Source organism: Cydia strobilella, chromosome 4 (genome assembly GCF_947568885.1).
Source record: "Cydia strobilella chromosome 4, ilCydStro3.1, whole genome shotgun sequence".
NCBI lineage: Eukaryota > Metazoa > Arthropoda > Insecta > Lepidoptera > Tortricidae > Cydia > Cydia strobilella.
In genome coordinates, this window is record NC_086044.1 from 1897014 (window position 1) to 1918181 (window position 21168).

At 36.7% G+C, this 21168-nt stretch overlaps 1 protein-coding gene across 1 annotated transcript in view; it reads right to left on the minus strand.

Moving 5' to 3' along the window:
• Window positions 1–17575, minus strand: part of LOC134740498 (inactive hydroxysteroid dehydrogenase-like protein 1) — a 30287-nt gene extending 12712 nt beyond the window's left edge. Inside the window, exon 1 of the mRNA XM_063672998.1 lies at window positions 17357–17575. Within this exon, the coding sequence (XP_063529068.1) occupies window positions 17357–17516 (160 nt within the window). The 5' untranslated portion in view covers window positions 17517–17575. The remainder of the gene's footprint in view (window positions 1–17356) is intronic.
• Window positions 17576–21168: the final 3593 nt, after the last annotated feature.

Consider the following 21168-nt stretch of genomic DNA (forward strand, 5'->3'; position numbering starts at 1 on the left):
CATGGTTTAAGAGATACAGCCATAGCAGCAATGATTTTTTTTTAAATTTTGCGTTTTTTTTTTTAATATAAATTATGGGTTGCATAAAGGGGAACGAAAATTTTATTATTTTTGCGCTACGACGTATGGTTTAGGAGATACAGCCCTATAAAGATTTTTTTTTTAATTTTGCGTTTTTTTAATATAAATTATGGGTTGCATAAAGGGGAACGAAAATTTTATTGTTTTTGCGGTACCACGCACGGTTTAGGAGATACAGCTCTATAAAGTTTTTTTTCCTGGTTTTTTTTTGTTTTTTTTTTAAGTATTAGTTACGGGTTTCTTAAAGGGGTTATTTTTAATTATTTTTGCGCTACGACGCATGGTTTAAGAGATACAGCCATAGCAGCAATGATTTTTTTTTTAAATTTTGCGTTTTTTTTAAAATATAAATTATGGGTTGCATAAAGGGGAACGAAAATTTTATTATTTTTGCGCTACGACTCATGGTTTAGGAGATACAGCCCTATAAAGATTTTTTTTTTAAATTTTGCGTTTTTTAAAATATAAATTATGAGTTGCATAAAGGGGAACGAAAATTTTATTGTTTTTGCGCTACGACGCATGGTTTAGGAGATAAAGCCCTATAAAGATTTTTTTATTGTTTTTTTTTCTTTTTTTCTTTTTTACATTGTGTTTTTTGTATATTATTTTGGGGTTTCATAAAGGGGAACGAAAATTTTATTATTTTTGCGCTACGACGCATGGTTTAGGAGATACAGCCCTATAAAGATTTTTTTTTTTAAATTTTGCGTTTTTTTTAAATATAAATTATGGGCATAAAGGGGAACGAAAATTTTATTGTTTTTGCGGTACCACGCACGGTTTAGGAGATACAGCTCTATAAAGTTTTTTTTCCTGGTTTTTTTTTGTTTTTTTTTTAAGTATTAATTACGGGTTTCTTAAAGGGGTTTTTTTTAATTATTTTTGCACTACGACGCTTGGTTTAAGAGATAATGATGAGATGTTTTTTTTTAATTTTGCGTTTTTTTTTAAATATAAATTATGGGTTGCATAAAGGGGAACGAAAATTTTATTATTTTTGCGCCACCACGCACGGTTTAGGAGATATTATATCTATATATATAGCTATAATAGCTCTATAAAGTTTTTTTTCCTGGTTTTTTTTTAAGTTTTAATTAAGGGTTTCTTAAAGGGGAACGAAAATTTGATTATTTTTGTGCTACGATGCACGGTTTAGGAGATGCAGCCCTATAAAGATTTTTTTTGTTGTTTTTTTTTTCATTGTGTTTTTTGTATATTATTTTGGGGTTCCGTAAAGGGGAACGAAAATTTTGTTCTTTTTGCGCTACCACGCACGGTTTAGGAGATATAGCTCTATAAAGATTTTTTCCTGTTTTTTTTTGTTTTTTTTTTAAGTATTAATTAAGGGATCCTTAAAGGGGAACGAAAAATTGATTATTTTTGCGCTACGATGCACGATTTAGGAGATGCAGCCCTATAAAGATCTTTTTTTTGTTTTTTTTTTTCATTGTGTTTTTTGTATATTAGTTTGGGGTTCCACAAAGGGGAACGAAAATTTGATTATTTTTGCGCTACGACGGTTTAGGAGATACAGCCCTATAAAGTTTTTTTTGTGTTTTTTTTTCATTGTGTTTTTTGTATATTACTTTAGGGTTCCGTAAAGGGGAACGAAAATTTTATTATTTTTGCGCTACGACGCACGGTTTAGGAGATACAGCCCTAAAATGATTTTTTTTCCTCTTTTTCTTTTTTGCGTTTTTCAATCTTAATTAGGGGTTTCTTAAAGGGATTTTTTTAATTATTTTTGCGCTACGATGCACGGTGTAGGAGATACAGCCCTGTAAAGTTTTTTTGTTATTTTTTTCTTTTTTTTCATTGTGTTTTTAGTATATTACTTTGGGGCTTCATAAAGGGGAACGAAATTTTTATTATTTTTGGGCCACCACGCACGGTTTAGGAGATATTATATCTATATATATAGCTATAATAGCTCTATAAAGTTTTTTCCTGGTTTTTTTTAAAGTTTTAATTAAGGGTTTCTTAAGGGGAGCGAAAATTTGATTATTTTTGCGCTACGATGCACGATATAGGAGATACAGCTAATACAGCCCTATAAAGATTTTGTTTCTTTTTTTTCATTGTATTTTTCATGTATTACTTTTGGGTTACATAAAGGGGAACGAAAATTTTATTATTTTTGCGCTACGACGCATGGTTTAGGAGATACAGTCCTATATATTTTTTTACAATGCATGTGCTCGAAAAGTGCGTTTCCTACGGAGCCATATCGTGCGGAAAGTACTGCTTGTCCGCACTAGTGCTTTTTGTTTTCAATTTTTTTTACAGTACATATGGTGCTACTTTCTCGCACTAGTGCGGAAAAGAGCACTTACCGTGCATATATCGAAAGTTTAAAGGGCCATATGTACTGTAAAACGTACGATACACGTGCGAATAAGTAATTCGCAACTCGTGTCGATTTAAAACACTCCTTTTAATAATTAAACTTATTTGCCATGACATGTTTTTTTATTTACTCGCACAATGCATAGTAAAACATTGTATGATACACGTGCGTAAAGATGACTTCCGCACTTGTTGCATAAATAGCAATTTTTTTTATCAAAGAATGAAAGAAAGTCACGGTATTAATAACCAAATTTTACTTTAGTGGTACCTTTTCCCTATCACTGTCACAAATGTATGTGGCGTTCACGTAAACGCGATATTTTTAAGATTTCCCTGCGCAATGTTGCCAGCTCGCTCGCAAATCAAACATGTACACAGTTCTTTTGCATAATGGTGACATTGTACAATATCTATGAGTTTTAAATAGGTAAAAGATAATTCGACGCATTCTTTGCTTGCTTGTTGCTTGTTGTTGTGTTGTTTGCGTAACTTCTTTGAATAAATTGCGTTAATTTGGCGCACAGGCGAAGTAAACATGCGTTGCGTACGGCAAGGTCACGCCGCGGCCCCACCCTGCACGGCCTCCGTTGCCCATTCAGACCGCCCGCTAGCTTCGTTTGAACGCAAATAATATTTTTGTAATATTTGTTTATGCAGTGGATGGAAGTGACACAAATTCATACATCTTATTTATCTTGCATTTCAAATTAATAAGATGTGAACTCTAATATCTTTAATATTCTTTTGTAACGGTGACAGCCTGTTACAACAAAATCATCAAATATCTTATGAAGCTATGCCTTAATAAGACACAAAATCATTTAATGGACCTATTTAAACGATTAAATTCGACCTAAGTAATTTTTTTTAACTCTAATTTTTTTTTGTGTCATTTAGAATATTATGACATAGTATCAGATTGCAGTGGACGTAATTGACACAAACTATGTTTTCACACTAAAAACACTATCCTAAATGCAACACAGTTACATGTGTTCTCTCGAATATTTTTTTCTCCAAGATAATTCAAAATAAAAAATAATTACCACAAAATAACAAATTACTAGAAAAGCAAATTATATATATGACACAAAACAAAATGTAAGATTTACATCTTAACAAAGTATTCATAAGCGAAAACAGAATTGACTTTAATATTTTTATAACCTAGGGGTCAAAATATAGCCAGCGGTACAGGTCTAATGTCCGTAACGGCTCGGCCACGACATTGCGCGACAGGCGGCGGCGGCGGCAGCAACCATAGGTTGGAGCGAGACACAGCGATCTGACCTTTCGTTCCCACCTATGGTTGCCGCTGCCGCCGCCGCCGGTCGCGCAAAGTCGTGGCCGGGCCGTTATTAGGATAACAACTGTCATAAATTACTACTTACTTGTTAATTGTCAAAGATAGATATTTGTGAACATCTTTTAGCCGCTTCGTATATCTGACGGTGACTACATAGTTGGCGCGCTCGATTTTTTTTCGCACTAATATGTCAGTACGAACGAGATGCATAGAATAGTAGATTGTGTCACAAGGGACCAAAATGACATATTTACGGTGAGGGCGTACATTGAATCCTAAACGAAGCGAGGGATTCTATAATAGAGTCCCGAGAGTAGCGAGGGATTCTAAAGTAGAATCTGAGCGTAGTGAGGGATTTAAGTGTGTTACGCCCAAGATGGAAATAATTTTGCTACCATGTGACACATACTGCTTTTACATCACCTATGGTCTATGGTGTTTAAAAATGTGCCATTTTCAACCAAAGGGGTACTTATTGTCGCTTGTCAGTAAGGCGCTATTTCCATGTAGCTTCAATTAGAAATGAACCTTATCAACAAGCGACAATGTGGTACCTTTTGGTAGAAAACGTAACAAATATTATTTAAGCTAAAAAATTATGTGCAAAAAATTTAAAAATAGGGTCCTAGAACATAAAAGTGTTACTTTGATCCCTCCTAGCAGGGAAGAAAAATGCCACTTTGATCCCTCCTAGTAGGGAAGAAAAACCCCTTTTTCGATTTGGTTATGTGAGAAGTAAATTACATAAGCGTATTTATGTCAGTGTTGACATTGACACTGTCAATGATTTGTAGTACGGGTATTAAGGGGCCCACTGACTATCAGTCCGCCGGACGACATCGGCCAAAAATTTGACAGTTCCGAACAACTGACAGGCCGATTTCGTCCGGCGGACTGATAGTCAGTGGGCCCCTTATACTTAAGTATTCTGGACTCATCTTTAAGTACCTGACACACTTGAGAAACAGTCAACGTACTTAGGTACTTAATGCAAATTGACCAGTAAACAAATCTGCTGCACAGCAAGCTGCAACGCTCAGTTTTATACAACCGCAAGCGATGTACTACGACCATAATTTTCGTTTTAAGCAGCAGTTTCGCAAGGCAACAATTTTGTGTCATTACAAGACAACGAGATGGTTTGTGGAAACCTGCATATACATCTGCAGAGAAATTCAAAGGTGTATGTGTAGTCCCTAACCTGCATTGGGCTAGCGTGGGGAATATAGCCCGAATCATTTCGCATATGGGAGGCCTGGGTCCAACAGTGGGATGTATAAGACTGAATTATTTCTAATTTACGTAAAAAAAATTTATACTACGTCGGTGGCAAACAAGCATACGGCCCGCCTGATGTTAAGCAGTCTCCGTAGCCTATGTACGCCTGCAACTCCAGAGGAGTTACATGCGCGTTGCCGACCTAACACTCCTCTCCCTTGAGCTCTGGCAACCTTACTCACCGGCAGGAACACAACACTATGAGTAGGGCCTAGTGTTATTTGGCTGCGGTTTTCTGTAAGGTGGAGGTACCTCCCCAGTTGGGCTCGTAATATTTCGTATTTGGTTTTTATGAAAGCTTTGGACGACAAAAATGTCGTGAGTAGTGCTGGCGTTGTGTGTGGGTTGATACAAAAAACTCGTGGCATAAACAATATGTACCTATCTGAAATTATTCCGTGAGCAAAAAGGTTCCGGTGCTGAATTTCTGATCATTTCAGCCCACGCCTGGTGCGCCTAAGGGAGTTAAAGTCTTCCGCTAAAATAAAAACATACACTCCTTTTAAGAAACGGGTCTCTCTAGGTTTGGCTTAGCTTAGAAGGCATATAAACGAGCCATAAAAGATGTCATAATAAACAGACACGCCTGCATCATTTGACAAGTTTTACGACCAGGCGATGAAAAGCATCGTTATTGCCAATACCAATTTGCACAGAAAAGAAGATAAGTATGTCCCCATCAGGTGGCCGTTATTATCCTATCCACACTACCTACTTATACCATTTTTTCTTCAATTTCATGTTCAGGTAATTTAACTTCGTCTAACAAGTAACACTTTCATTTCAACTGCTGCTTACGTAGATAGACCAGCTACTGACATCAGAACTCAAACAAGTACCTAACTGTCCACATTTTAACGATACATAATACAGCAATCATTTTTTGTAGTTAGGTATATTTTGAGCACGCGGCTTAAGGGCATGCTTCCCAGGTTGCAAAATGACGTCAAATGACGTCAGCGACGTCGTAATGACGTAATAATGCCGTCATTATGACGTCGCTGACGTCATTTTATGTCATTTTGCTACCTGGGTTAGAGGGCATGAGATTTTTTTATAAACAGGAATTAGTATGTGTGATTTTTTCACTTAAATACGATAGTGAATGATCATGAATCATCTTATATAAGTATTCAATCTTAGGTATTTAATTGGTTCAGTTTACTCTTCCTAATTCTAGATGTATAGTAACCCTAGTGCGGTGCATGACCCGGCATAACCTACATGTAACCTACTCTTACGTAATGTACCTAGTGCACAGATAAACAATAGATCTACCTTTTACCATGTTCATAGCTGCACGTACGTACGGTGAGCAAATGGTGCAACACAAATGGGCCCTGCGTGATGTGTCACACAGTGTTTAATGAGAGTTTGGCACTTATTTAGGTACCTATTAGTACATACGTGAGATATTAAATCACCATTACATTCGGGTCTATCGCGAAGCGAAGCGGGAATATCGGGGTTAGCCGCGACCACGACCAGGGAAACCTGTGTGGAAAGTTCGAAACGTCGTTAAAAAGGTAACAAAATAAATTCGCGATAGACCCGATTATTACAATCATAACATAACTAAAATATTTTTTTTTTAAGTTATAAGCTTTATTGAAAAGATGATAAATAAAATTTACACTAATTGTATAAAACAAAATTAAGACTACTTATAAAATAAAACGATTAAAACTAAACCTACCTTAAAAAATTAAAAATCCCTATAACAAACCCTGACCTCTTGGCAAAGTGCCCATCACGCAGGCAGCATTCCCGCGCTGTATCGCAATAGCAAGCCTTTGCGCGAGAAAGCTGCCCGCGCGAGGGTCCCCCGTTGCCTCCCTTTGTTTTTTTGTAAAATAAAATTATCTTTTAGCTTTGATTCACAAATACGAGTACATTGTCAAAATGCATTCGTTTGCGAACCCAATCGCAATAAGTACTCGGTATAAGTACCTACATTTGTACAAGTATTCGTACAAAGTACTTGATTTTTTGGTGTTTATATGCACTTGGGCGGTTTTTTAATCTTTGTAGTCGTCATCAACAAAGACATTAATGACGATATTCAATAAATATTGTTCAGACGTAAATAAATAGTGATCAATGATCATCCGTAAGCAAGCGACGTCTTCCGCGAGCAGGAGGCTGATTTTTTGAAGTTTTGATTCTGTTACGACACGACTCACAGTGCATATCACGCGCGCCGATAAGTGCCCGTCTGCCCAGAGTGCGGAGCCAACGTGCCAATCGTTAACGTTCCATGGCGAACGAAACTTACGAAACGCAACTGTCACTGTTCCACTAATATGGAAGAGTGACCTGAGTGACCGAGAGATGACTACGCTACGCTACGGAGCGTTAACGATTGGCACATTGGCTAAGCACTTGCTCTGATATTTAGATTAAGGTAATATTTGTACAATTTGGCAATTTAAAAGTGCTTGTTGCTAGGCCTATTTAAATTGAAAAAAGAATGTTTTGACTCGTGACTATCGCACCCGGGCACTTATAGCACGCCAGCCAAGACGACGCATTTTAATGTATGGAAATATTCACGTGACTTTTCGTAGCATCTGTCATCCCGATACATTATTTCTTTTCATTTGGCGTTTGTCGATGTACCATTGTCATATTTGTTAGAACCCCAGTGCATTTCGAGCGCACCAATCTATGTGAGCAATCGTCAAAGTCGTGTCAAAACAAGATCAAACCTTAACAAATCGTTAACCCAGAATAGGTTTCCGGTTTCAAGTAAACACAATGACCTGGTCTGCACGTCTGCACAGCTATACTCGTATCAATGTTTACTAAACGTACTTACGTCGTAACTGGCTAAGTAGGTACTATAGTAGTACAGTTACGGACTTTAATTGTTGAGCCTTTTAAGGATCTGCCACACTGGATGCGTTCTGCGGTCAGCGGTCAGGTCAAACCCGTATGAACAACATTGACAGCAACCTACCTACCTAGGTACCTACTTGACACATAGCATGTAGATACTTAGAGCTTTGACCGTTTGGATTCTGAATGCTGGTGTAGAATTGAATTAAATTACTGCAGCATTGCAGCGCGACATTACTGACGACTGCATTGCTCACACAAATGTCAAAAATCCGGGCAGCAACATCAATTTTGACGGACATTGGTGGTTAAGCGTAACCTTAACGACTAAGCTGAGTGACAGTGGCGCCCGCCTGGCGGCAATGCCCAGTTCGAAAACTGGAATTCAAACTCACGAAAGCGCGGTGCATTTGTTAGCTGGAACTGGATTGCAGCGCCATCTGCATTCGCGCGTTTAGGACGGGGCGTAAAGCCAGGAAGTTAGAAGGGAACAAAATAGATGGCAAAGTAAAAAACGCGTGCCTCGAAAATCACGAAATTTTGTTTCTCGATCAGATGGCGCCACTAGTTTTGGCCTACTCTCGTATAGAGGGCGTTGACGGTTTCGTTTGTTATTTATAATTTTAACGCATAACCGTTGAAGAACATGGGAAATAATTTTACAGTACCTGTGGTGCTACTTTCTCGCACTAGTGCGTAAAGTGCACTTTTTGTGCATATGTCGAAAGTTAGAGGGCCATATGTACTGTAAAACGTTGTTCGATACACGTGCAACTCGCAACTCGTGTCGATTTAAAACACTCCCTGCGGTCGTGTTTTAATTTATCGCCACTCGTTTCGAATTTCCTCTTTTCCGCACTTGTATCGAAAATAACTATTATAAATGATGGATAAATGTTTTTTTTTTGCATTAAATTTTTTTATATGATTTTGACCCATGTTCTAACGTCCTCTATACGAGAGTAGGCCAAAACTAGTGGCGCCATCTGATCGAAAATCAAATTTTCGTGATTTTCGAGGCACGTTTTTTCCTTAGACTATCTTAGACTATCCATCTCTATTACGGAGTTATATCTATCTTTGGTCTGTCTGTCAAGACCCTTATCTCGGGAATGCGTAGAGGTATCCGAGGTATCGAGTTAAAAATTAAAACCACATTCTTAGATCTATAGTCCCTTGTTTTCTATATCGAGCCAACTTTAACCTTTTTAATAAGGTTTTGATGGTTGCAAATGTAGTGTAGTTTCCGTGTCGTATTTTTTCATCGCATTTGACCTTGATTAAAACGTGCCAGCATTTACATCTTATAAAACAAAGTCCTCGCCGCGCCTGTATTATTTTTTATTTTTATTTATTTAATAAAATACAGAGTATTCATACAATAATCATAGCCCCGCAAAACTCAATAATGAGTTTGACTGTGGGGTCATCAGTCTCTAGTTACATATGTACTTAACTTAATTTTATAGTAGTGCAATTACTACAAAATTTTGAGGTAATGTTATTAACATAGATTTAAATTTAGACTTTTTATTTTCACATCTTATGGCTTCGTATGTAATGTATGCTCGCGATAAACTGTGGATAAACTCAAAAACTACTGAACATTCGGTTCTTGAGGAAGGTACCTGGCCGCGTAGCCAACATGCCAATCGCTTACTCTCCGTAGCGATCGAAACGCAACTGTCACTGTCGCACTAATATGGAAGAGTGATAGAGAGACACAAAGCATTACGTTGTCGTAGCGATAGCGATTGTCACCTTGGCTAGGCCGGCTGGTATACAATTAAGGTTTACGTGCGAACCCGGGCGGGTCGCTAGTCATTATAAACATAAACACTACAATTAAGCGTAGTCCCCCACCCGTTAAGCTCATTGCTCGCTAGATGGCGCTGTTCAGTCAAATAAAGTGTGTCAAGTGTGTTTATCTAGCTAACCCTACAATGATTTAGCTATATGTAGTAAAAGCAGTCGACCTTTAAGGTCTGCATAATTTCATATCGTAAGTACAGCATTTAATGCACTGTGCACTTAGAGGATATAACCAAACGGAGTAGCCATTAACAGGCGTTCCTCTCTGTCGAAAATAGTCGGCCAATGGTCATACACAATGTATAGACTGACGTTTATCTGACATGGCTTATGTAACCAAAATAAACCAGTGGAAAATCATCATCATCATCCTGTCATGTGAATAAAACAGATTGGTGAAAAATTCCATTGATAAAGATGGGTGTGGCAAAAATAAGGAGTAGAAAAAAATTGCGTGTGACGAAATTATCTGTTGGTAGAAATAATGTATAGAAAATAAAGAAAATGGGAATAACGCGAATGGAACGGAATATAATATGGATAGCGTGTGGCCTGTAATAGGAGCAAAAAATTAAACTGTAGGCTATACTCCTCAAACTGACCAACATTTGTTCAGCGACTTTTAAAAATATTGAAGACACACTTCGTATTTTTCATAAAAAATAAATATTATCTCCAATGTACGCCATTATTATTGTGATTGACGTTGCCTGTCACACCTTAAACATAAAGGGCCCTCCACACTCATGCGCGAATCACGGCGCGAAGCCGCGATTCGCGCATGAGTGTGGAGGGCCCTTAACAAAATTCGCAATCCATTGCGTCTTGGAAAAAACTTTATAGTGTATTAAAAATCAAAACACAAGTTATTTTTATAGTAGTACAAATTACCTCCAATGAAATTTTGATCAATTAAATAAAACAGGGTTGCTTTTGTTTTGTTTCGTTCGATTTTAAAACAAAACAAATTCACGTCTATTATCAAGGGCCTGACACTCTTTGTTAGAGAAAGATAGTCTTATTGCGATTCCTTTAAGAGCAAAGAGAAAGTAGTGCCATGCTTTGTCCTTATCACCGACCGGGTGGCATCATAGGTAGGAGGCGATGGCGAAATACCGAAATTTATAAGAGTGAAAGAGAAATTATATATGAATACTTTCTCTTACCCCCGGTCTCTCGGTGGCGCGTCTATAACTACTTGTATATACTATGTCTATTATGCTATTGATTCAAATTCGATTGCCAATTTTCCTTGTTTAGGCTCATTTGCAATTATTTGAGTCCAGTCAACTCATTGGTTTTGAAGTTGTTTGAGTTGTTAGTTTTTAATAATATTTTATTAAATGTTGTAGTCGAAACGCAGCGTAAACACGGCTAAGTCAAAGGAATGACGCGTAGCGCCGTAAATAATGCATTATTTATATAATCAGACCAAGGTTTGAACTTGGCTCTGTTCAAGTCCTTTGCCAGCGATTAATTAATAGTAATTATAGAATAAACTCCCGAGCAGCAGCTATTGACAATGGGCAAATACAAATAACTTTATTTTGCATGAAATATGGTACAAAAGGTGGTCAGACAATTATTATACATAACATAACACATATTTCACCAGAATCCAGATTTGGACCCGGGTATGTCCTTAAACTACGTCCAAAAGAGAGGTATGGGCACTGTAAATGACATCTCGCTTTGTGTGGTAGGGCACAGGACAGCGGATGTCATTCCAGATCTAGAGCAGAGCCCAACTGGGGAGATACCTCCACCTTACAGAAACCCGCAGCCAAATAACACTAGACCCTACTAATAGTGTTGTATTCCTGCCGGTGAGTAAGGTTGCCAGAGCTCGAGGGAGAGGAGTGTTAGGGTCGGCAACGCGCATGTAACTCTTGAGTCGCGCATGAGTTGCAGGCGTACATAGGCTATGGAGACTGCTTAAAAAAAACTGGCATGCAAAAACTAAACTTGCAACTAAAACTAAGTCTAAAGAATAATAGTCGAGGCCTATAATTATCATGCACCTATAGACCGCGAGTCATTCCTCAACCCACCAACGGAGCGGCAGCTGACGTTCACGAGGGTTCATCATACATAGCCGTTAACCACTATACGAGTTTTCACCCGGGAGGCGATTGGTCATGGAAATCTGTTCTACTACCTCAGTCAAAAGATGCCATGTATTCCTCAATGAAATAAAAGTCTATGAGAAATGGTAACCAAATGGAAAAATTAAAATCTTGAACACTGTTTTTCTCCTATACTCCTATCAGGATCGAAAGAGCTAAAGAGATCAAATTGCATCTCTGGCAGTTCCTGTGAACATTATGCTATTACTATTACTGCTTGATCTTTGTTTGACCCAAGGGTTAACTGATGGTGCAATAGAGATTAAATAAATATGCTAAATCGAACCCCTTTTTAACATGAATATCAATTATTATTTATTTATTCGTATGGCATAATTGTTCAGTCGTTTATAAGGATATTCTAAGGTTCTGTATCCATTGGATTACGTCACTGTCGAGGGTAAACATTAAACAAGTCTGCAGGGTTTCCGTCGTATTTGCTAAATGAATATCAATACCGAGTATAAAAGATGTTTTTGTTTGAATTTCCTCTACCAATAATGTGATGTTTGTAATGTAGTGCGAGTCGGACTCGCCCACCGAGGGTTTCGTACTTTTTAGTATTTGTTGTTATAGCGGCAACAGAAATACATCATCTGTGAAAATTTCAACTGTCTAGCTATCACAGACAGACGGACAGAAGACGGACAGAAGACGGGCAGACGGACAGCGGAGTCTTAGCAATAGGGTCCTGTTTTTACCCTTTGGGTACGGAACCCTAAAAACTGTCAAAGTTGAAACGCCATCATAACAGAATTTTTCTTGACGACACAACTAAGTTCCTTGTAAGTAATTATAAAATAATTACTGTAAGTAAGTAATTAATTCTAACTGCCATGCCAACGGCGTGTCGTTTTTTAGGTGGCCTTTCGAGTATGCATTTTAAAATTACGAACTTACATTTAGATTGTTTGAGATTATTTTTTTTAATATTATCAAATATCAATTCTTGACACACTGCATAATTGCATATACACTATCGCTCCAAAGTATTTAGGCACCCGCAATTTTCAACATACAATTGTATACAAACATTATTTTCAAAATCATACTGTTCGATCGCAGGCAAATGACTCTCTTACATGTTGGATTGAATTTTTATTTAGGTGGTTAGGTAGGTTATATTGAGCCTCAAATTGTTGCCAAAGACAACCTTTAAAATTTTGAGTTTACTTTATGCAACGAACAAGTTTGGGAACAAATCAAATTATTTTATTATTATTTTTTTTATTTTTTAAGTAGTCACACTACTAATATAAATTAAAAACTGTAATAGATGTCATATATTACAGTTTTTAATTTATGCAACGATTTATAAAAACCCTTATGTACTAATAGTTCATACAAAATAAAACGATTGTGTACTGGAAAACGATTTATGGATATTTTTACGCTTGGCATTTGGTAAATAGGCAATGTACACGAATATTCTGCACATAATTTTGAAGCTTGATATGTCTGTTAAATTAAAAAAGTAAACTGCACAAAAAACTGTTAACTGACTGCGACTTAGGGTATAATTCTGGTCGATTTTGTATACAATTGTATGGATAAAATCAAAGATAGATATAACCGAATGGTCTTGACCGCATTTGGAGATTAAAATGTCACAAAGTTTTATGAAATCGGTTTTGTTTTAGAGATAATGACAATTCTTGTCAAAATGTGTTTCTGTCCCCTAACCCTCACTCTCCTGTAGATCGAAAATATTCGAGCTGTTTCAACCGTATCCTGTATGGTAACAGGGTACGGTTGAAACAGCCTCCCCTACTTCTGCCCCACCCCTTAAAAAATGCTGGCTACGCCCATGTCTGTAATAAAATAACTCAGTGAAAAACGCGTTTATGGATGCGACGCTGCCACTATGTGATTTGGTTTAGACATACTTACTGACAGACATTAAGAGGCCGTAGTCGATTTTGGAGCAAAAATGTAAAATTGATAGATTTAGTCGTTGAAATTATACACGTTTTGTTGCGTAATATCTTAATAACAAGTATTGATTTCTATTAGCACGTCTTCTCATTTTGCCTTTTAATAATGAGGTCGCGAGCGTGCGTCACCGGTAATGCATGAAGAGAACGGCAGTTTTTAAAAATTCATCAAAAAATCATGGTGGTAAATTATACAAATTAATGTATAAGAATAGTTTCAGCAAATGTTGTAGATTGTTTAAGTATCAAAATCAAGTTGAAGTTAAGTCGATTTTCAGAGAAATTGTCACTTGTTTTGAAGTAATTTCTGGAGAAAATTGATTTCGTCTAACTTTCATTTACACTACTTCAAAGTCATAATAATTAAAATGTAGTCTGATAAACGTCAAGTACAGGATATGTGTAATACAAAATTACCATGTTTAGCAGTCCAAACTTTACTAAATTTACAAATAAGAGCGACAAAATCAGTGCTTTACGCGCGTTTACCTAAACGTCCATCAGAAAAGCAAACATTACTAATTTAGTAAGTCTGTTTTCAAAAAACTGATCTGATAAAAGGTAAGATAAGAAGACGTGCTAATAGAAACCAGTACTTGTTATTTCAATTAGGTAACAAAAGGTGTAAAATTTCACGGACTAAATCTATCAATTTTACATTTTTGCGACTAAAATCGACACCGGCCTCTTAAAGTTTTAAAGAAAACTCGCTTTATCTGTAAATATAAAAAAAACTTTACTTATTCGTTTTTTTTTTTTTTACTAGCCTATTATGATGTCCCACTGCTGGGCAAAGGCCTCTCCCCTTGTCTTCCACGACTCCCGATATAGTGATTATTCGTTGTTAAGGTTTTTTTCGCCAATAAGTAAACAGAAATAACGTGTCGTGCAGAAACCATACATACGCAAAAAATTTTTTTTGCCAAATTTGACCAAAAGTTATATACTTACCATTTTTTACTCCTTATTATCTCAGGAATGCCGGGAATGTGGGGTTAAAAATGTTGAAATCTGTCGGGTTACTCGAGCCCACGGTGTATAGAAGAAGCAAAGATAGATATACAAATAAAATATATTCTATTCTATAACTCCGTAATAGATGGATACAGTCTAAGGAAAAAACGTGCCTCGAAAGTTTAATTATCGAACAGATGGCGCCACTATACCTTTGGCCTACTCTCGAATAGATGGCGTTGACGGTTTCGTTTGTTATTTAACAATTTTAACGCATATCAGTGAAAGAAAATGGGTCAAAATCATATAAAAATAATAAATGCAAATGAAAAATACATTTATCCTTAAATAAATAATATTTTTGATATTTTAATTTTTAGTTTTAATCGTGTGTCGATAGAATAGATGGCAGTAAATTTACTGTGGCTACAAAATTTACTATGACAGTACCGCTCTATGATATTATATCCTCTTTGGTTGGAAGTATGCAGTGTGCGAAGACTGCGACGAAGTGCATGGTTGGTCCCATAATAAAAGTTGCTCAGTATAATTCCAAAACCTCCCTGGCAACAGGAATGCACTTATTTTTTAGCCACCCTGTATAAAATGAACAAATCCTTATTGTGAGAATTTAAGATAATTTTTTTATAAATAATTAATAATAAAAATGTATTTTTTTAAGTTACTTAAGAAAATGGGCATTCATTATAACCACGCATTCAATGTTATTTTTTCAGCAATCGCAATGAAATGTCCTTGTTTTGAGTAAGTAAGTTTAAACCGGCCAAGTGCGAGTCGGACTCGCGAACGAAGGGTTCCGTACCATTACGCAAAAAACGGCAAAAAAATCAAGTTGTAGGTATGGGAGCCCCACCTAAATATTTATTTATTCTGTTTTAGTACCTATTTGTTGTTATAGCGACAACAGAAATACATCATCTGTGAAAATTTCCTCTAATACTGCCTGGTGACATACAGACGGACAGACAGACGAACAGCGAAATCTTAGTAATGAGGTCCCGTTTTTGCCCTTTGGTTACGGAACCCTAAAAAACAAGAACGGTCTTAAATACCTGTCTTATTGTAATTATCTGACCTTTCCTGCGATTGTCATGCAAATTCTCATCAAATTAAATCAAGCTTCAATAATATAGGGTATTAAGTACTGATAAATAAATAAATAAATAAATATTATAGGACATTCTTACACAGATTGACTAAGTTCCACAGTAAGCTCAAGAAGGCTTGTGTTGTGGGTACTCAGACAACGATATATATAATATACAAATACATAAATACATAGAAAACACCCATGACTCAGGAACAAATATCTGTGCTCATCACACAAATAAATGCCCTTACCGGGATTCGAACCCAGGACCATCGGCTTCACAGGCAGACACCAACACATCACTCACTCACTCAAACCAGCTTCTTTTTTTAATTGTCAAAACATATACTTACATGAAACACACATTATAACGTCACGGTCAAGTTATCTTATATTTATAGATTTTTTTCCGATTTCTTAAATATAAATAGTATTAAAAATAACTTCAGTTTACGTGTACAGTCGCCATCAGATATATCGGAGCGGCCCAGGCGCTCACAATATCTGAACACGCCTCTATTGTCAGGGCGTTAGAGTGCGTGTTCAGATATTGTGAACACGTTGTCCGCTCAGATATATCTGATGGCGACTGTACCAATTTTTTGTGGTTTGTCTTTATGGTGCAATACGGTAATTGACATGCGAGAAATAAAGCACCAGAAGATTGAAGATTAATAGAGAAACGTAGACAGCAATTATTTTTAGACACAATTTCTATTATAAAACCCATATATAACTATAAAGAGTAGGTAATTTGATAAAAAAAAAAATATTAACCAAAAAAAACAAAAAGGCATACCATCAGATCCACAGCGCAGGCTTCGTCACATTACAATAAGCTCATCCACCTCAGGTTTCGTCAAAATAATAATTTAATTGTGTGTGTAATTTGATTGTGACGTCACATGCTAGTGTTTCATATAAATTCCATAGTAGCAAAATCGTTTTGACAGTTCGAAAAAAGAAACTGATTTGACTAGTAGTCGAATACCCTATTTATTTTAAATACCTACAGTCAACAAGCAAGCATAGTACGTATTGAACTCTAATTATTTTTTAATTAGAATTCAATGCTAACTGCGCGGATCCACGTTCCGGCGTTCGAGAGGTTAAATTGATTATTTAATATATGTGGTGGTGGTGGTGTGTGGGTTTTGTTTTAATATATGGTCATAGCGCTAGTTTTCGTCCAGCTCTAGTTTTCGTCCCTTTGACCTACATAAACCTATCTTGCCGCACACATTTTGACTTATTACAATCCTTTATGTCTAAACCATAGATATATCTACATAAAAATGATATTTCGCAAGTAGCGAATTAAAAATAATTAAATAAGTATTAAATAAATCGCGTCAAGCCTTAATTCCAGAAAGGAAAATGGGGACTACGTATGTAGGGAAAATTGGTCGTCTATGATCCTTTTAAAAATAGCTTAATTTAAATGGTACGTTATAACGCATTATTAACATGTTATAAAAATACACCGGCTCCGACTAGGTCAACAGGTTCCGAAACTGACCTAACCTAACAACAATAACAGAACATAAATCGTGTCTTAACTCACCCGCCCAAGGTCCAAATCGCTTTGACAACTGCTCCACTTCAGATGGCAGGAAAAAGGGCATCAAATAGGACGACATTAATTCCAATGGTGTCCACAGAAAGTTTAGTAAAGAGAAAAACAACACCACCGCTCCAAAAATCGCGAGAATCGTTATTAACATGGCTTATTTTGGTAATACAATTTTAAATAGGATAAAAAAAATCGTTACAAAAGTTGTTTTGTAGTTTGTAAATGTTCGAAATTTGAATGTTTTTGTTGTGGTTTGTTTGTAAAGACGGCTAGCGAGCGCGTCGCGAGCGCATCACGAATGGATAGATGTAAACTGACTTGAGTGCTGACTGCTGACAGCTGACTCGTTAAGAGAATGAATGATTTGAAAACTCGTTCGTTCGTTCATATAAAATGAAACGCCGTGAAACTGGAGACGCCTACATATACATGTTACATATTTAGTATCCGCGTCTTTGCTAATGTACTATCTCCAGTATGATAGGATCCGATCATTGCGTTTTCCCGGTTGCATTTTAAAAGATCCCGGGGGCTGCGTGTGGCTACCTTATCCCAATAAATTGGTGCAGACACTTGTTTTAATACGTAAACAAACTTCCAAATAGGGGAAACTATGTTTTTTTGAGATGTTGGGGTAAGATACAGCTAGTAAGCCGCAGTAAGTCACCTCACCCTGCATAGAAATTTGTTTGCAGGGGGGGGTCACTTAACTCTTCAGCTTACTGTACTTTACTTATGATTTTTGACTTCTAAGCTGCTAAGCGGCTGTTAGAGCTGTTACTAGTGGAAACGACTTCTCATTTAATAAAAAAAAATAACATAAAAATTAAACCGCTGATAATATAGAAAAGCAAAAAATAATAAACCTTTTTTATTTAACCTTAATAACTAAGTTCTTAAACTAATGTAAATACCTAAGTAATTTTTTCGGCGCCAATCAATCAAGTTCTTCATGTTCTGGCGAAAGGGCGTGTCGCGCCGCGCCGCCGCGCATCACGCCAATAAAAAAAGAACTATCAAAATCGGAGTACTCTGTAAAAAGTTATGCGTGGTCACATACACACATAAAAATATTTTTCACCTCACTCGCTCGGAAAACCTCAGTTTATAGCGCGAAATCTACATGCAAAAGCCAGCGTGCAAAACTAATTTTAATTTCGAAAACGATGAATATGTGTGCTTTTCTCTTGTTTATTTTATTTGGATTTGAGTGTGTTATGTCTTAAATTTGATATGTTAAAGGGCAAAATTAAATATAATTATTTTTATATTTTTATTGTTGGTTTTTTTCTTGCATCTCGCATTTTCCTCGCTGTAGTGAAGTGAAAAATTGTGTGTTCCGCACGGCTGTAAAATTATTTGACGTCTCGTGTCTTGAAAGCCTCGCTACGCTCAGCTTTCAATTTCAACACTCACGCCAAATAACCACTTTGCAGCCTTGCATAACAAATAACTAATATATACGCGTCGACTTGAGAACCTCCTCCTTTTTTTTTGTCGGTTAAAGAGTATCTGTCAAGACAGGGACTTACGTATATCTTTTTGCTCAGCTATATATTAGAGAATGCTCTTGAGGCGTAGTCAGGGCCAGATTTAGGGGAGGGCAACCGGGGCTGCAGCCCCGGGGCCTCCACAAAAGAGGGGCCCCAACAATAGACAAATGGAAAATAAACTGGGGCCAGGGGCCTCCACTCATAAAGGGCCCTCCACACTAATCAGCGAACTAGGCTCCACACTCGCGTTCGCGGCTTCGCGCCGCGGTTCGCGCAGGAGTGTGGAGGGCCCTAAAGGTTTCCCCGAGGCCTCCAGACCTCTAAATCCGGCCCTGGGCGTAGTCTGACTGATCACTGATCTTTTGATGATCACTGATCTTTTGATGCTCACTGTACACTAAGTACTTATATGTAATTTTATTTTAACTTTAAAGCGTATTTAAAACTCGTGTTTAAAAAATAAATCCATAATACCTCAGTATTGATATTGGTCTCAATTTACGACTTAGTTTGTTTGATGTGATGTGAGTTGTGAGTGACTGATGAGTTGATGACCTTCGCGGAGTAGGAAACATAATGAAGTGATGATTTAGAATTAGAATATGCCTATTGCTCGAGTCGATATATATATAGAGTATTAAGAGTATGTTTACTTTGTTGTTCAAATTACATCAAAGATGTCGCTGTTCCCTTCGCAAACTAGATAAAAGTAGTACCTATTACTTAGAACCTATATAAGGCCAGGATTACACTTGTAAGTTTTACTTACGTAAGTAGGGAAAAGCTATTTGCTAGAATGAGATAACGGTATTCATATCTCATTCTGTAGTATAGCTGTGTCCCTACTTACGTAAGTAAAACTTACAAGTGTAATCCTGGCCTAAGACGATGTCATATTTCGGAATAAATGATTGGTAAAGGGGCCCACTGACTATCAGTCCGCCGGACGATATCGGCCTGTCAGTTGTTCGGAACTGTCAAATTTTTGTTCTAACTGACAGGCCTATATCGTCCGGCGGACTGATAGTCAGTGGGCCCCTTACGGTAACGTAGCAACTTGTATTTTATATAAACATCTAATGAGCAAGCAGATTAACTTATGTGGATCTATAGCTAGGTAAGTAGATAGTGACAGTAAATATAAATAAATAAATATTATAAGAACAATCATACACAAATCGACCTAGTCCCACAGTAAGCTCAATAAAGGCTTGTATTATGGACCTACTAGACGACGCGACGGTAAATATAAAATTAATACAAATTTTTCTAACCAGAAATATCTACGAGGTCACCGGGGACCGTAGGGCTGGCTCGTTCCCCAACGGATCGGCATAGCCATCCAAAAGGGGAACGCAGCCAGCCTTATGGGAACCCTTCCACAGGGCTCGGACCTGGGTGATCTAGCCTAATATATACATATTAGGCTAGGTCACCCATGTTATGTTTTATTTCTTTTTTAGGTATTAGTTTTAGTTTTGTAGGTAGTTTTAATTTTAGGTTACTCTTTTTATTGTAAGTTCACTTTTTTTTTTTTTTTCACAACATATGATTACAGTACAAATTACATTAATGTCAACTTATAAGAATCTACATTGTGATCGTCAGAAATAAATTTAAATAATAGCAAAATTATCCAATATTAATTTCATTAATTATACATTATATGAAAGATTTCCCCTGAGAAGGATCGTCAAATAGTAACAATAATAAACAAGGAAAATGTCAAAAATGGTATGCGATTATAAATTATACAGTTATGTCAAAAAATTCACTTATTGAATATAATGGGTTGTCCAGTAATAAGTTTCTCAATCGACGCTTGAATGTTGTATCGGATGGTTCCGTCCTTATTTCTGCAGGTAATCGCTCATAATAAGTCGGACAAATTGAGCAGGTAACAAATATCCATGACAAACACACAAATAAAGGCCCTAACCAGTATTCGAAACCGGGTCCCGGTTTCGTTGGTCACTACTAGGGTTGCCACCCATACTATAATATATAGTATCGTACTATATTTTAGTCACTTGTACTATATATTATATAAAAACAATATAGTACCAAAAATACTATATTTTCACCACTCAAGAATGGGGTATACAAATGTCACCGATATCGCATCGTATGCGACTTGGATTTTTAATTCGCCTCAAATCGGCGTCCTATTTTTTTTTTTAAATTTCCCAGTAAATATACTATATTTTTTCAATATTTTGACAAAAATACTATATGTGTATAGAAAAAGGTGGCAACTCTAGTCACTACCGACTAGACTAAGAGGCCGTTATAATATTCAAAAATTCAAAA